We start from the raw sequence: 18723 nt of genomic DNA on the forward strand, positions 1-18723 counted from the left end.
GTTCCATTTGGATGATCCCTCTGTGGATTATGCTTTCAATTTGGGGCTTCTTTCTCCGACGCGACGAGATTGTTAATAAGATTCCCACTACTCTTTGCTCTTTACTCTCTGCTCTCTTTTATTAACCAAGGGCCCACTGGCTTTGACCCCAATATTTAGGGTCCGACTCGTCGGAATTACGCGTAGTCTCGCATTGTTTAGCTGAATTGGAACATGATTTAGCGACTCGATGGAGCCATTACTTTTCTTTTCACTGTAAATAATCCCAATGCCGGGAAATCCTCATCTTCCTTTCTGTCCTAATGCGATCGCTCTTCGAGATCCACGAAACACAAGGCCTTATGCTACAGAGTCAAAGTCCTTGGCCAAGGGGGAGAAACAAGGCCGTGATAAGCTCGAAGATCTTCTCTTCCGAATCACATTCTATCTCGCAGCTATCTTTGTCTTTCCCCAATGTGAGTGCCAACTGCCAAGTCACTAAGCATCCTATCAACTGCGCCTCCCTCCATCTGTTCAAAGTAAAGCCACTACGTAGTACCGTTGTGCGCACTCTACACCCAAATCCTTTCAGGACCAATTTCCACGAAACTTTGTCCGCCACAGTGAGCAAGAAAAAGTCGTCTTTAATGAAACAGAAGCAACAAGCAAAACACCAATGCAAGCTAGCCAAGGGATCCATGTCAAGCGAGTGAAATAGAAAATCCTTTTGGTTGCTGTTGAAGAAAGAGTTGTGATCAAAGTTGGAGGAGCCTCCGAGGTCGTTTCACATTAGCGTTTGGTTAATCAAAAGAAGCTTAAAAACACGAGACATGAAATATCGTTCCAGGAGGAAGGTTGAGGTGAACCATTGGGAACAACTTTCCAGCCAGGCTCATGGCTCCCTTCGCAGCACGATCCTTTTTTTTATCCGAATTAGACCTTGGCAAGAAACGACACCGAAGGGAAGGGCTCAGAGGTATGGGGGATTTACGTACAAATGCACAAAAGGGTCCAATCAGCATATCTGGGGTTATCTGGGGTTACCAAGAGAGACGCTCGTCCAGTGCGTCACTTGCTTGACAGTGCTTGAAAATCGTGAAACCAAGAGAGAGAGAGAGTTTTCAAACTGAAAATGGCTCAACACAAGTGCTGCAGTCATCCAATTAAATTCCACCGCCATCCAGAACAATTAAAAGGAGGGTCTCTCTAGAACAATTTTCCAACCGCGGATTGGCCATCTTTCGTCGTTGGGTCCCCCTGAGGCCCCCGCCCAGGAGCGAGAGTGGAGAAATAGCGAGCCAAAGTGATCTGGGTCGGCTTGTCGGTGAGGGATTGAAGGCCGGGGGACAAGGCACAGGACGATGTGTAACTGCACTAGGGCTCTCAAGGGTCTAAACTTGGCGAACCTAAGAATCACAAGTCTTAAGTTGCACACGAGAGAGATTGTCTAACCCCAAAGACAACCACGGATGGTAGAGCACAACACTTTCCTGCCAAGCAACTAGGCCTCTTTCCAGGGAAATTGCCATTATTCCACTTCACTGCCAGTCGCCCTGTGTTGGGGAAGACTGTTGGAATTGAGCTCACTTCTCATTAACCCCAACCTCACATTGATCAATGGCGGCTCTGCGGCCAAAGCATGACTACCTAGGTAGATGTACACTCCCAACCTACGCGTACATACATATGTACCCAATATGCATGTATGTAACAGGAGGGTCGTCGTCGTCGCTGTCGTCTGTGAGGTTTAAGCGTCAAGAGGATGAAATCGTCCTCCCGGATCAAGGAGATTCGATATTGTGCAATGAACTAGTTTGCCAATGGATCTGGAAGGTTTGGGTGACTTTTGTATTGCCCTTGGGATTGGATTTATTGCCTTCGTCTGAATAGGAATGTCGATTCGTGGAAAATCCGATGAAATTGACTAAGGTGAAGGGTAGCGCAGCCACCACTAAAATGAATTGCTCACCTTTATCCACTTCCAATTGGAGAAAGAAGTCTCAAAGAATCCGCTTTTACTAGGTGCTCTCGCTATGTACGTAGTCGTCGGTAATGGTGAGGTGCCAGCCAGGTCACCAAGAAAAACCTCGTCTGACGAGGAAGAGGAAGAAGAATTGTACGTCGTAGGAGGATCTTCACGATGACAATGAGGGAATTTCGGTCTCTTGGGACCCCCTCTACTCCTCTAGAAAGGCTGTTGAGTTCCAATTTAGAAAATTGAAAGGGGCAATTGTGACGAATTTGTCCACAACCACTCTTAGGGGCCTCCAGGAGGCTTCTACCTCTCCATGGATATCTAGACCCAAGTGACTGTCCGACGACGAAGTACTACTACCAAAGGTTCTAGACATCTATGAGACACTGTGGTCGGGTGGACTACTTAAAATCAATGGGTGTCATTACACTCCCACTGAGGCTGCTCGAGGCGATGAATCTTTTCCCTTTCTCCGGCTCATTTCGCCAGGTCAAACAGTCATCCCAAAGGCGAGCAAGGTCAAATAATCCCTCCGATTTGGGCCCCACCCTTCCGGACTCGTCCGACAAAAAAACAGGTCCATCCATTTATTTTCTACTTGTTCGGGATTGAGCGAACTTTCCGAACAGGCTGCCCATCCACCACCAACCTAATGCGAGAGTTTGGCATCGTTTTCAAGCAGGAAGGTGGCCATGTTCCACATTCCGACCCTGCCAATACCATTATGTCATATCTCTCCCAAAGCAGGAAGAACTTGGACCAAAGGACCAACAGACCAACGAGTTTCATAGAGGCAGCCTTTCATGTGCACAATCTAGTAGTTCAATTGGCAGTGCCCGTGGATCTCATCTCATTTAGGCTCACGTAGGTAGTACTGTCATGCCTAATAAGTAGTTCACCATTTCCATAAGGGCGAATATTCCTCCGTTCCTTTGTGTGGATAATACGAGGCTCGTCTGGATCAGGATATGACCCAATAAACCTTTTCCTGGAATGGTCGGAAACCTCTTCAGCTCTCTCAGGAGGATGGAACCCCATCTACGTAGAGCTTCTAGTTGTCAATTGACTAGAACACCTAAGGAACATGAAGAAGATAAGCTTTCGAGAGTCGATGAAGTCGCTTTACAGGGTGTCTAGAAATGACTGGAATGAATGAATTTGACATTGGAGGCAGATGAATGACAGCATGGCTAATTTCTTACCAAAGAGTAGCTCAACAACCAACCAAAGACAAAGACGTTGTAAAATAGCTGTCTTTCCAAAACTTCTTAGATCAACGACCAGTGGAGAAACATAAGACTGTTCCCATTCCATGCTTTAAGCCAAATTTGGCTTTTTCACTAAATGGGGTCAAAGGATTGTTCCACTTTTTCCACCGAAGCTCACCTGATGGTTGGTTGGTTTTCTCTCGTTACGTGTGGGCACAAATCCATTTTGGAGATTCATATCAGACGCCAGCGGTCATCAAAATGAAGCCAGTTTTGATAAAAAAAAAAAAAAACCAAAATGCCCAGAGAACTCTGATTGAGCGAGTATTCTTCTACCACCGCAAACGTATTACTTCGCCTCAAAAGGCTACATTGTCCTTGCTCAATGAAATTCATTGTCTCTTTGTTGTTTGAAGGAACTCATTTTCTCCTCCGGTATTTCTTTCTTCTTTCTCCAGAAATTTAATAGTTTACTGGACCGACCGACCCATTGTCGCACCTCGACATAAGGTTCCGTAAAATTGCCCAAGCCTTTAATCAATCCATTTCGTGCCGCATAATGGACCATGAGACATTAAGCAATACATCCGAGTTTCAAAGTAGTATATTTGTCATTGTTCATTGTGCCTTACCCAACAATTAGGTGTTCATAAAAAATTCCCTCTGATGGACTTGGCTTGAACCAGAAAGAAATGCAATTTCGTGCCTCCCTCTCGGCAAAAATAAGTGGTAATAAATGATGTTGTTAAGATAAGCCTCTTAATGAAGGCTTCGTGCTTTGAATGGGATCATCCGTGGAAGTTGACGTGGATTTATTATTCAATGATTAACGCCATTCTTCCGGCGTGCGTGCACTCTTTCTCTTTCTCACCATATCCCCCTTGGCTCAGATTAGGCAAAAAGGGACTCGCCAAGGATCGAGAGTGGCACAATGTTGATTCATTCCTTGTGTACATTTTTATGGTATTTTCAAAGGATGATTTGGACATCTTTTGTGTTGAGCGTGTCGTCAAATGCCTCGAAAGATATCGTCCATGTGATTGAAGACGCTACTTGGACCATCTCTTTTTAGAAAACAGAAGGCTTTGATAATCACTTTGGGGTCTTTTCTGACTAGTATATAAATAAGGATTCTGGTACAATGAACCTTTCTAATGGCTGTGTGAAATTCGCCAATTTTTTTTTCTATGATTTCATATTATCCTAAGACTCCTAATTATGAATGTATAACTAATCAATTTCAAAAGATATTTCACCATTTGAAAAGTCACTTTGGCATGTAACGTTCAACAAGACTGCGTACTTAGAGCTTGTGGTTAAGTTACATCATGCAAGTCTTGTTAAACGAGACCAACACTGGCGTGCGCAAGCGTTTCCTTTTAACTCTTCGCATAATATTGAAACTGTATCAATATTGATCCATCAATCAATGAAGGTGCAGACCAATTTTTAGAACGCATGGACGACAGTTGAGAGGCTCAATTGGTCCAATTTCTGACGGTAAAGAGCGCAGACAACAATCCCCTGGATTAGCACTGTGGCATGGTTGCTCATAAGTAGGGGTCGGAAACATATTTTTTTGAGGTTAAATCGCGTTTACAACTATATTGGTCATTTTTGGGTCAAAATAAAGTATTTAATAAATTTTAGCTAAAAAAATTACCTATAACAGAGGATTTTCGGGGAAATTTAAGGGTTTTGGTCTTTTTTAGGGGAAATTTAGTAGAAATACAGGGTGGGTGTAAAAAAAATCAGGGTAATGCTTGTCCCTGCTCAAAGATTTGTTTGACCTTAAACACCAAGCTTTTGTTAAGGGGAAGTGCTGAGCACATGCAGTAGAGTCATGCACTTAGAGTAGTGTCATACTGCCATAATCTAATTTTAACCTTAAGGCAAGTGGTAAACCTCCCATCGTTTGCAACCAAAACGATGTTCTAAATTGCAAGGAAGAGCAGTCTTGATGTCAGAACCAAAACTAAGTGCCTGCTGAAGACCGGCAAGAGGCCCAGGGAAATGGGTGAGCCTTTCGGTGTCTAACCTCAAACCCTTGATTGGTAAGAGGGGAACTTCATCCAAGAACAGCGAATCCCTGTACAACAGACCAGACCGTGGGCAAACAACTGGGAGTGCACTGAGCCCAAAGACCAAGAAGATCGAGAAAAATATTAATCAAGCAATTTTTACCTTAATTAGCACATTAGTGCTTGAATATTCAAACAAATTGAAAGTATTTATTGCCTTTTTACAATTTAGTTTTACGTTTTTGGAACTTCTTTTGGCAGATTTTCTTAAGTTAAAAACAACTACTTTGGCAACAATCACAAACTATTTTTCCGATCTCTACTCATAAGCATGCAGAGAAAAGGCACAACAAACTTATTTTTACCATTCTTCCATTTGTCTTCCATGGTTTGACCACGAACTTCTAGGATTACGAACTTTGAACGGGCTGCCCGCCAAATCGGCTGACTCTTGGCCAGAGCAACTGTTGGCCACTTTTCAAAATACAGTATTTAAGAGCTCCTCAATTAAAGAAAAATGTATTTGGTTCATCTATTGGTAGAGTGGGTCGTTTCCAAGTGTCAAATGCTGACCACGAGGAAGCCGAAACTTATTTTTTTGTAGTAATAATTTCACAACTTGGATCACATCCTCTGAGTACTCTCAGCACGACTTTGGTAGCAAATTTGGCCAAGTTCATCCATCTAATTTACAAGATCTTTGTTTATGAGAAAAGAAATTTTCCCTTCCGTTCGCAATCCACATCTCTAGAAGTCAGTGGTTTGACCCATTCTACCTACCTCAGTTAAATATGTTCGTTCTTTCCAAAGATGAAATATTAGTCATTACAAATTTTGATTTACCGTTCATTGCTGAAGCTCCCTAAAATCTCAAGAGATAGATGAATGGGTGTGGTTACTCTTGGTATTGATGATTTGAGTTAGGCGTTAGGTAAAAATAGAAATCAGAATCAGCACACAAACTAGGAATTATAGAAAGAGCGTCAGTAGCAGAGATGTTACGAAGAATCCCAGTCTGTCTATCTAGACTTTGAAGTGCTTTTGAAGCATGGTGTATGGTCAAAACATAAACTGCGAGTACACTTGAAACTGATCCCATCAAAAAACATAACCGAATTCGTCAAAGCGATATTTTTAACTCTGATAAATTTGGCGTTATGGAGTACGCGAGCTTCGTTTTTCAATGAACATACGGCTTCTTGATATTGGGAAATTTATCAAAGGCTCGAAAATGAGGGGAAATGAGGGCGAGTAGTACTCCTCCCACCAATTTCCGTGTGATGTCATCAGCGCTCTTGATTTTGCCATAAAGGCAAATTTGCTCGCGATAAGATTTGGCACTACCCCCGAAAGGCCTAAGGTCTCCATCGAGCGTGTTCCATATCAAGATGCTCAAGGCCAAAGCCTTTGGAAAGTTCTTTCGTACTGTCGTTTGGTGACAACTTTTTTGCTCGACCGAACATCAAACCACAAAGTCACTGGGGGGAGGGAGGGGGGGGTGGATGGGTGAAACTATTTGTTTTTAGTTGAAGCTCGGTGATGTTCTTGAATCATAGAGCAACAATTTCCTCCAAAGCGTAAACAAAAATGTATCTTGTTTCAGATAAATTTCATTAACATTGTGTAAGACCGTTCATTGGATCGTCGCTTTTCAAAGTCAATTTCAAGACAATAAAAGGTTGCCCTTATCTAAGCATTTTTTTAGCATAAACATTTAGAGAAACAATTGAATGTAAAGTTTATGCAAAAGCTTTTTTATTTGCTTTCAGCGGTATAGCCTTTTTAATGGGAGTTTCTGTTTAGTTTGGAAACTAGAACCTTCATCAAACACACATGCAGCAAAAGTGCGTTGACTTTAGAAGCCTTTTCATCTGGTCTTTGATCTTTTGATAGAGCTTGGTTATTTCTAAGTCGTCACATTTTTCTTATAGAATATAGGTGCACACATGTATATTGCGTTCAGAAAGCAAAGCACCAACTAAAGGACCGATATTGTGACCAGAAGTAACAAGCTCGGTAGAGTTTGTCCGCCAATTTCTCAACATGTGTCGAACTGAGAGGAAATGAATGAATGTTCATCACATGATCTCTACGTACTGGTTGGCTTGATTCTTGGCAAGGCTCACAATATATATGGTCCCTTGGGGGATTCCGCGGATTGGCTTTTGCCATGGCTTTTGCCATGGCTTTAGCCACTGAAAAAATGATTAATCGAGTGCCTTTTCCCTCTTTATTACAGACCAGTTCGACTTTCCGATGCTGGAGTGTACGAGTGTCAGATTAGCACAAAGTCCAAAATGAGCCATTACATCAAATTGGACGTTGTAGGTAAGTACGAAACTGAAACGGGACCAAATGTCGTCCCTTCGTGTTGTAGGCTGGCATTGCATTTTGCTCGCATTTGCGAAAAAAAAGTTCCAGTAACGATTACTAACATTAATCTGACAGGGTGTGTTTGGAATGGATTCCCCCATGATTAAGATTCCAATCGATTATTGGTTGGGACCTTGGCAGAAAAAATGGCCAAGGCCATCGAAGGCTGTAAGCTTGTATTTCTACGTGGTACTGCCGAATTCAAGTTGACGAAAAGCCATATGAAGCACTATTTCGAATTACAAAGGCCGCAAGGACATGCAATTTTCCTTCAAGGTCATTTGAGCAGTGTGATTTATGGATCATCGTGGATTAGCTTTTTTGATCTGTTCCTTTCTTCCGGGAGGATCTTAAAGCATTTGGGCAACTAAGACATATTGAGAAGGTCTTGGATTGGATAATCTTGGATCACAGGATTCTTTGAAGGATAGTAAGGTACTTATCAAAGCCATAACGGTAATGAGTATGGAACAGTCTAGAAATCGTTCCTTAGTCAACGAGCAAGACGTCCTCAAAAGGCCTGGAATAGCATAGGAAAATGAGCTGCCAATGCCTTGACTTCAGAATGAAGCAGAAAATTGCACTTCGAAGTACATTCTTGTAGTACGTACCCCCGCCATATCTTATTCAAATTCGATTGGCTTCCCGCAAATATCCAGAAGGATCTCGGTCTCTCTTGTCGAAAAGGACAGTATTTGGTGGCCTCCGATCCACTCACAGGAAAGTTGGATATTTGACTTGTTGTCAAGGTCAAAGAAGTCTTCCTATCTTTTTTTCATTTTTGGACTTCTTTTTAGTCCGAAATCAATTTAAGTACCACTCATGAGGCTAAGTGCTAGACAATCGCGTAATTGAGGCACTTTGAGTGTCCCAATTGGAAAAGGTCTGAGTGAGGTTGCAAAAACTCCATTTCAATGGAAATCATTTAGTGAATCAGAAACCAATTATGATATTTGAACCGTGCCTGGTTCCCTATGGCACCGAACACAATACGTAGAATACATCAAAACCAGGGCTGCACAATGCTCTTGAGACACCATTTGAGTAGATATGACCTTTTCTTTGTCCTGAAAGAAATGAGCATTCCAGTTATCGAATTTCGCCAATTCTACCATCGAAAAAGGGTTGTTCATTTTCCATGTTCCACGTTATTTACCACATGGTTGCTGTCAGTCGGAATTAGATAAAAAGACGCTCAAAGTATTAGCCCGTGCATTCCAGACAATCTCTGGCTCCCATGCAAAGTTATCGTCAGCGGGCGTGCCAAGAAACGCTCGGAATGCTCGAAGTTCCTGTCAACCTTCTTTATTGTTCCAATATTAGATGAAGACATTGGAATTGAATTGATCCTTGGGAAGCGAATGTCAAGCCTCTTACATAGACGGTCTTGTCAAAGGTTAAGGTTGATCTGCTGTACATTTAGAGGGCCCAACAACGAGTCGAGGAGCTTTGTGCCTACTCTCATCTGCCAATCACAGGATTCAATCTAAATCCGATCCTGGCCAACGGTAGCAAGCCTCTGGAGACTCCTTTTCCAGGTGTAAAACTTCCAATAATGCCATAAATACCCAAATTGTAGCACTTTTGAAATCTTCACTCTTGAGGTTGACTCTGTTCCAGTTCCAATAGTGGAGATTGAAAGTGACATTGGAGATATCCACGCTCAAACCGGAAGTCAAGTTCGGCTAACTTGTGCCATACGGAACACGCTCCATCGACCTCGATTTGTCAACTGGTAAGTACAGGAAAGTTCCATTTCGCTAAGGTTGTCTCTCCTTAAACTAGGTGGCTTGGATCCTAGTTTGTGGTCTTTGATTTGAGCCCACACTGTAGATGCGTTGACAACAAATTGCATGACCAACACTGCTTGTGCTTCTTCTATTGATATCTTTATGAGACGAGTGACAAGACATAATTGAGTTAGTCCTTGGGAATGAATGGGCCGGGGATTGTATAAGTGTTTAGCTGAGAGGAAAAAGCGAGGCGAACCGTTACACAATGTGGAGAATGTTGCACTTAATCTGTCAGAATTTTGGGCATCGCTCTGACAGATTTCGATGTCAAAAGTGCATCATTTGCCCCGCATTGGCCCCATTCAAGCTCGCGCCTCAAGTCTGGACGGGTAGAATGGAAAGAGATCCACTGTTGAAGAATCACACAGTCAAATACATCAGGGTGAACCGTTCGAAGCAGGACGGGAAGATATGTTTACTATGCCCACAGTAGGTAGGAAAAACTCGTTCTTTTGTCTTTGGTCACCCTGTGATTTATGCCACTGGGGCCCGTGGATCCACAATGTGGAAACTACTCTTGGATTACGAATGGGTCCCACCCAGACCACCATCACCAAGAAGAAGAAGAAGAGAAAAGGATCAGGGGAAAGGGGGGGGACGGAAATGCATTTCATAATTTGATTCTCTTCGTTGGTGAAACCGAAGGTTGGCGGATGTTCCACGTCATTGCCCTTGGGTCCCAAATGGAGCCAACTTTAGTCATGCTTCATTATTCCCACCTTCCAGCCAACTCTAGCGACCGTAGACAGTCCCAGTTTGGGGAGGATTACAAGGTACACTTTTGAGTGTAATAAATCAATCGTAAAGCGTGTGTGACTTTCACGGCTTAAGAGGTTTTTTAGTGACGACAGGAACGGAACATTGGACACCAGTTGTCATCTTTTCTTACGGTCTGGATCGCAATATTAGCTTTTGTTGGTTGGAAGAAATTTTTCATTGAGCTGATCGATGCAGCTTAGAAGTGCAGTGCAAGAAACGGGGAAAATCAGATTTGTCCTGCAAATGCTTTTTCTGTGTCCAAGATTTCAACTCTTATCGTTAACTAAACAGAAAATAAAAGCACTTGGGGTAGAGGGTGTTAAAGAATAAAGCCTAAGACGATGCTACGTTTAGGTTTGGCACTCTCTTGGCTCAATAACAAAACACGTTTTGCACAAATACGTATGACGACAATTGTAAATAAATGACGTGGTCACCTTGCCTCTGTTTCAGATAGTTTCCAGACCTTTTGGCAAAACTTGTGCTTATTCTTATTCGATTGCTGTTAAAAATATGCTTTGCCCTTTCATAAAGACTTGCATCGGAACCAGAAATATTTTACTGGTGAAACACTTCATCCTCAGTTTTTTTTTTCATTCCTAGAAAACAACGTTTAATATCCAATACTTGCAGATGAAACACATTCATCTCTTAGAGTAGACAACGGAAAGCAAAATCTGTGCCAAAGGAGATTCCCACGGCCACGTCAATTTAGGATGGAATGTTTTACCGAGTTTACCGGTTTTTCGAAGGAATTCGTGGTGGTCTGGCGATTGAGTGCCCTGCCTATTCGGCCTCATGATAGTTGACCCGCTGACTATTGATCAAAATTCGTTGGTAAACCAAATATCATACAAACATTAAAAGTTACAAAATAGATGAAATGTAACCTTTCATTTTGATAGCACTAGGGATTACAATCCCTGAAGCGGTTAGAAAAGCCCGTGAAAAAACAAACAAACCAATAATGATAATAGTGATAATAATGACCGAATCCCTCCAATATCATGAACATGCCATTCCTTTTTTTACGATATGAAACAAGCGTTGAAGCTCCATTGGGTTGGAGTACGAAAATTACCTAAACAGGGGCCACAAATAACTAAAAGATGTCATGTAATACTTTAGATGTCCGGATTGCCTAAAGCACTTTGTGTTCATTCAAGTTGAAACGTCTGCCCTAAATTTAAATTCATGGCATCTTTTTCTCCTCTCTTCTCCTTGCCTCTTCGTCGTCGTCTTCTTCCTCTTCCTTGTCCTTCTTGACAAAACTTCAAGTCAGATTAATCAAGTCATGGCTCGTGAAATCTTCAAGAATGCCCTCGAGGCCAAGCAACTGGGCCGTACGAAGAGAAAAATAAGCCTTTCAAAGGCCACCCAGAAGCTAATATATGGGACCAACGACTGACATTCAGTAGTACAACATACACATTGAGTGAAGTACAAGCTTCTCTGGGGTGAAATTAAGGGCCCTGAAATGGGTCAGAAGTTTGTGGGGGGATTGGGATCCAGCTGTCACTTTCAACCATTGACATGCCACAAATTCGAGTTCGCTTTTCGGAATGCCAAAGTCAACAAAAATGCCATGCTTAACGAACACGAGAATGCATTGTTTTCTTTTGTATTTATATATATGGTATATATGTATCCTCAGGCAAAGTTCGAATTTAACAAAACGAGGATGTGTTCTTCTATTCCGCTAGGTACCATGACAACCAGCGACTCTCTCCAAATTCTCAAACCATCATTCATCCGCTGAAAACCGTTCCCAAAAGTGACCAGGATCCCACGAAGAGCCTCAACAGCTCGAGCTCCTCGTCGACATCGTCGTCGTCGTCACCCTCTAAATCAGTGGTACCCAAAACCAATCAAGGAGGACCGAGCTTTAGCCGCGGAGGCAGAGATTACCATTCCATAATCACCTTACAACATGTTCAGGCTGATCAGAGTGGGCGTTACACTTGTCAGCCATCGTCAGATGTGTATCAGCTTCCGGAGACTCACGTGGATCTCCACATTGTTAAAGGTGAGTTGGGCATTCATCTCAGGCCCTAGTACATACTGCAGTATTGTACATTTAGTTTCGTAGTTTCGCGAGTTATTCAATGAACACGAATCGGTTTATCAGCCTACAGCTGTATCATTGGACTTTGAGGAACTGGGATGCGAGATACAAAACAACTTTCTGAGAAGGAATTTGTACCAGAGTTTGTGTGTGTGAGAGAGAGAGACAAACTTCCAAGAATAAACTTCAGCCTCAATATTTGGTCACAACCTGGAAAGCTGAGTCATGCATTGATGATTAAGAGATCCGTTACTTCATCTGGTATGAGGCAAAATCAAGCACATCCAAAAGGCAAACTGAACCAACAAGTCCTCCAAACTTCCCTTTTCTTTCCATCGGAACCTTTGATACTGACCCGTCGATTATTCGCCGAATATTCGCTGAATAGACGGATTTCAAGGCCAAGAGAATTTGCAATTGAGCATACAGAGCATATGGAAGGAAGGAGAAACGAGTCCATTCGCATCCTTGAATCATCGGGAAGAATTTAAGGCCAATATAAAACGTCTGGAAACGCTGTGGTCCTTTTGAAATAGTCTTTTTTTGGAGACTGTGTGTCAGCTCACTAGAAATTTGAAACGCTTTTTTTCATTTCTTATTGCGATAGAGTGAGTCGAATTTCTTATTCCAGTTAAAAAAAGGGTTGAAGCTAAAGCCATGATTGCACTCATTCATCAATTTTGAAGCTATTTGCTGTAGAGTGTACGTACGCTTTTGAAGGCCTACCGTCACAAGTACCTTCTAGAGAAAGATAGAGAGAGCATTACTAGCAAGTTGGAACACGAATTTGAGGCTTAGTAACGTAGAAGGATCCGCCACTAGGATCTCATTTATGATTTGAATTTTCCAACGAGAGTGCAATCATGCACAACGTTGAAAGACATGACTAAGAGAAAAACATCCCGCACATCACCACGGTTTTTGCAAAAGACACCCATCCTATGATCCGATGTGCTCCTCTAAATGTGTGTCTTAGAAATATTGAAATGTTTAAATTGTATATTCTATATTGTTGCCATTTTGTATTTCCCCCATGTGTCAACCAACCTATTGTCGACAATCGCATCGAGCAACGAAATCAACTGCTCGATCCAGCCACTCATTCAAACTTTATGAAGGAGCGAAAAAAAGGGCCTTCGTTTTTCTTCTCGCATGGAGAACACAAAAGTTTCAGAGAATGAAATATGTGAGTGCGAGAAGCTCTGCTCACCACAACGACCATGGCGGAGCCCGAATTCTGCGATGCCTTCCCTATACATCGCTCTTAACGAAACTATTTCTACTTCTCCCTCAAGTTGGCGAGTCCAAACCTTGACACAGCAGTTTACAACTACTTGAACAGACCAATGCCTCCCGAGACAACAAGATTTTTCCATGGCAGAGAAACGAGGAGGAACCACACACATTGTTCCAGGGCCTCCACATTTCACCCACTAAGAGAGAGACGAGGCTGCTAAAATGCCTAAAACTCCGTATATCCAGTCGATAAATCAGAATTGGAAATGAGCTTGTCTGAACCAAACCCTGTTGGGACAAGGAGGCGAAAAGCTACCACTACCAAGAGGGCGACGATCCATGGTGTAGTAGTAGTATTACTGTTATATGAGCCCACAAATATTGGCTTGGGTACTTATCCCAGTGAGAAAAGGCCACATTAAGTGCACACCACATCCGTCCCCTGGAGGGGTTTGGATGTGTTTATTTCACTTGAAAATATGGGTCTAGCCAGTTTTAAGGGCCTTGGCTTCTCACAATGGCCTCCTAGACCAGGATTTAAACGAACAGAAACGAATGTAATGCTTTGAAAATTGCAATCGAATTAGCTCGTCTATCGTCTAGGCCTCAAATTTGCTGATTTCATGGAGGGCTGTGTCAAATGATCCCCCTCCAATTGCAATGGATCGTCAAATTTCATTAAGGTGTTTTAAAACCAGACTTGCAAATGAGTTCAGGGCCTCTGATGTGTGAAAATTGTATCTTAAAAATCGGAAAACCTTCGAGAGAGATCCGAACAAGGCCATCCTAACTATGATAACCTTGAAGTGGTTGTAAATTAATCTATCAAACTACACTCTCAATGACGTAAGCATCTTAAGGTGGCATTGCATTGGCTCAAAAAACAAGACCATTGATGTATGATCGAGGTATTTTTTGTAGTACATATATCAACGCACCAGATGAAATACGTAAACCATGCATTAAAAAAAAACATGGCCCTATTTTCCACACAGCCATAACTTTTGAAACAGGCCATCCGTCCATACTCAATACGCCTCAATCTGAGCTCTGGCATCTCATTCTACGTGGGTCGAAAATGTGACTGCTTTGTTCGAACATCTAACACATCCATCTAAATGACAGATATCAAGACGTTCACTTCAGACCCAACTAGTTTTGGGTAATGGGAAGAAAATCGACCTCCTATTCGAGTGATCTCCAATACAATGGCCCACTACTCTCTTCCTCTCCCATTTGGAATCTCTTGCTTTGGGCCTCCTGATAAAGCATTCACGATGCGTAAATGCCGCAAGCAATTTGAACCCAAGCAGCTTGAGTCGCTTATCAAACGGATGACGGCGAGTCGTGCTTCAAAAAGGCGTTTTCAAGGAAGGAGCTGAACTCGAAATACACTGACAGCTCGAAAGATCATTCCCAGAAACCAATGGCCGTTGTCCGAGACTCGGTCAGGTTTTCTTTTTGTCTTAGTCATGACATGGCTTCGTTATGGACGGGATACTCAGGTTGATTTCCTTCTCAAGTCAGACACCAAAGCTGTTCCAGTTCGACTTTCCACATAGTTCTTTCCGAAGTCGGTCGTCAAATTCATTCTGCAGAATTTACGCGAGGTCAAAATGAAATAAGCAATCTTGCCGACTCCAAGCTACAATCCAAATTCAAATGTGGAGACCCATCCACCTCGATTAGTTTGTTGATGAGTATTTAAGAATTCCGAGGATGGCTCATTTGAAGGTCGATCGTACAAATGTTCTTAAAATCGGATAGACTTCGGAAAGGGGGCTTGAAAAAAATAAAATCGTGTGTGTGACAACTCGGTTGACCATGGCAGAATTTAAGTTTTTTTCCCCAAACTCGAGCCTGAATCAACCAATGACACCTTATCAAATTTCCAGGGCGAGGGTCTGTCAACTTTCAAAGTGATATCTAATATCCGCAAAAATGGTTCCACAATCCCACGCAATAAGAAACATTTGGCAGTATCTTTATCTATCAAGTTCCAGGATTGTCGTGAAAAAGGGAAAAAAGTATGCCATGATCGTGCAAAAATGGGAGCTGATCTCCACGGTGATTCTCTGATGGATTTGTTACAAATTGAAAGTGGAATTTAGCATTCTCTTTCACTGAGCACTAGGCAACATTGGCGCCATTTTTGGATGCCCACTTACACGATCTGAAATGCACAAAAAAGTTGTTCATAGCCGTTAACAATTCATCATGGCTTGGAATGGGATCGAGGTTTCTGACCTAAAATGAGCCGGCATGATTAGATTGGTACATTGCAATCCACTTATACAGTATACAGTATACCTGTATACGACATGAAATAGGAAGATGGCGTCTTAACTTCTTCGAGCAGGTGGTAAGAATGGCTTTTGGCTCCATTTCTGGTCCCCGTGAGGTTCCTCCTGGAACCCTTTTTTTAGTGGAGGTATATGTGTATGAAGCAGCTACCTACCTCTCTTATTGGGGGAGGGGACGTACCTTATGTCGGCCTCTCTTGGTCCAAATAACTATGCTCTATGTATGCATGAGTCCTATAGAAGCCAACAACCTTGAGGCTTTTGAACCCTCCACCAACTTGAGACGAAATATGTTTAATCTTCAAATGAAAGGCATCTTATATCGAGTCAAAAGCAAACGGTGCCATTTGTTGCCATTTGAGGCTGGCTTGACATCAAGAATTAATATTTCATGGGATGACCTTCCTCGTTGCAGGACTGAACGACATCATTTTCTCACAATCCTATTTATACATAGACGTTAGGTACACGCAGGCTGATTGAATGTGACAGGCTTAGAGCTGGTTGGATGGTAAGTCTCTCTAATATCTATTTACATGAATGTCAAACAAGCCGTTAGCACAGAAAGCATGTCTGTATGCTTGATTTAAGCTTGAACTCGCGCAAAGCTACCTTCCCCCGAAAATGATTCCACATCTGCTTGAAAATCCAATTTCCTTTTCAGGCGAGACGTTAGCCGCCAAATCTGAGCGTGATCACAACGAAGACAGTGATCATCTGATGAACTCCTCGGCCTCGCAAGCCTCTTCAACCTCCAATGGAGGATTGGGTCACACCTCGGTCGTTTTGGGTCTGGGTGAAGTATTGGCATTCACGGTGGCAATTTCTCGATGGCCATCCTTGTAGAATGGACAAGAAGAGTACGAGTAGTGGACATGATATCTGCCGATTGCAATTGCCAACCACATGTTACCATGAGTATTATTCATGACTATTTTTTGAATTAATAAAAAAATCTGCTGAATGGTAAAATGTACTTGGGAGGCTTTCTTTCATAGTGCTGCATGCGGCATTTCGCTGTCGGGCCTTTGATGACAAGAAGCCTTCCGAGTTCATAGATCAGGGTCCTTAGGGATAGATTAGAACCACTGTTGTGCCCAGGTAATCTTACAAAAAGCGATGAACAAGGAAGGCCATTTTCCACAGTTAACAACGGACTGGTTTGATGCTTAAAGGGAATAGCTATTCAACTCGTTTCTTTCTACATTGTGTTGTCCAAGACTTCGTTGTATTCAGAAACCTTTCCGACCACTGTGCTCTCGTGGTCGCATTGTAATGTAGCTGTCGAGACTATTAAAATATGTTTAATGTCTGTACTAAATAAATGGGCACAAACCATAGAGGCCGTCTGCCGCATTCTTCACAACTCAAGGAAGAAAAGAGCAAACTGTGTTTGAGACACTGGAATAATTGAAGGACGAGGCTTTATCATTGGAAATGTAACTCGAAAACACAAAAGATGTATTCACATATAGCATTCCTCGAGAATAAAGTTAGCATAAATAAGAAATAAAGATGAGCGTACTCGTACAAAATACTTATTTCCAAACCTTGCTAATTAAAGAGAAATAATAATTGACTCTAAAAGGAGAATATAGTTCTATACAGCATACTATATTCCCCTTTTCCTATGTAGATACCCTTGACTGGTTAAAAGAATGAGTTGGTCAGGTTCAGGATAACAAATAATAAGAGGCTTCTTCTTCTCTTGAGCCTGGAGAACGGTTGGAGGAAATGGCTCCCAAGTTAAGGCTTTGAGCTGCTCGGATACACATTGTACACGCAACGTGGAATAATAATAATAAAGAGCGGGCCTCCCTTCCCTCCCGAGGCAACTCCTTATGACTGAATTGATTCACAAAGAATTTTCCCTCCCCCACTCCCCCCCTTTATGCAAATTCGACCACGAAAGATGGCATTTCCCACGGCAATGGAGACGACGGCACTGATCTGCAATCCACGGGCACCACTGTACTCTTGAATGCCATAAAAGTACAGTGTGGCTCACTCGGCCAATCAGACTTGGAAGGTATTCAATTTTCAATCCTCTTTCACTCTCTCTCTCTCTCTTCAGTATCATCTTTGTTGATTCAGAAACGAAGACTCGAAAGTGCTCGGTGGTTTTTGGAACCAATTGGGGATGGAGCCATGCAAAATGGAGCCATTTTGTAGGAGACTTGGGAGCACAATGTGCAATGATCCAGTTCATACAATTTGTCCAACCATATCACAAATATGTTGCTATTAAGAATGATTTATCCCCAAACTTGAAGGTAACTTCGACAATGAGGCGTGTTCCCCATTGAACGATTGGCCTTGAACAGCAGCAGCAGCCAAACAAATAGAGCCTTTCATAGCACCTATGCGAACCCAAGGCAGGCTATTATCATTGTACATGTACTACGTTTTAGTACAATGCCAACGAAGATGTACTCGTACGTACATGGGATCTTGGGAATGGAGTCAAGGCTACCTATTCCTATTTATTGCAATATTGGCTCTGTGTTCTCGTTCGTACGCCACGCGAATGATAAAGATGATCGTGATACTGGTGATCCTTTGTCGAGACTCGAAATCTGTCACAAGCATGGTCCACAAAATTTATGAGAAAGAGGATCGAGGAGTGCTCAGAGTTAGTAGCTACATACACGTAGTAGCTTGTTGGGTCTCCTTCAGGGATTTACATAACGGAGGAGACGTGTGCATTTTCGCAAAGTCCTGTCATGATCATGAAACTCCTAAATATGATCACGCCCAAGGCCGTCGCTAATACAGCAAATATGGAAAAAGAAACCACGGTAAAATCCGCAAAATGCTTGAAACAACGCGAAACAATCGCTAAAAAGAAATTGGTGTTGTCAACAAAAAGCCACCCTCCCGGCCTTCCAAAAAAATTATATTGATTAATAATAATATTAGTAATAATAATAATAATAATAATAATAATAATAATAATAATAATAATAATAATAATAATAATAATAATAATAATAATAATAATAATAATAATA

The 18723-nt window shown here is 42.2% G+C and overlaps 1 protein-coding gene across 3 annotated transcripts in view; it reads left to right on the forward strand.

Moving 5' to 3' along the window:
• The window catches only part of LOC131893586 (uncharacterized), a 38590-nt gene extending 21707 nt beyond the window's left edge, over positions 1-16883 (forward strand). For all 3 annotated transcript variants that reach the window (XM_059243669.1, XM_059243668.1, XM_059243670.1), the window contains 4 exons: positions 7423-7511; positions 9177-9291; positions 11812-12134; positions 16377-16883. In XM_059243669.1, coding sequence (XP_059099652.1) covers positions 7423-7511; positions 9177-9291; positions 11812-12134; positions 16377-16558 — 709 coding nt within the window. In that variant the 3' untranslated portion in view covers positions 16559-16883. The remainder of the gene's footprint in view (positions 1-7422; positions 7512-9176; positions 9292-11811; positions 12135-16376) is intronic.
• The last annotated feature ends 1840 nt before the right edge of the window (positions 16884-18723 follow it).

Source organism: Tigriopus californicus, chromosome 2 (genome assembly GCF_007210705.1).
Source record: "Tigriopus californicus strain San Diego chromosome 2, Tcal_SD_v2.1, whole genome shotgun sequence".
NCBI lineage: Eukaryota > Metazoa > Arthropoda > Copepoda > Harpacticoida > Harpacticidae > Tigriopus > Tigriopus californicus.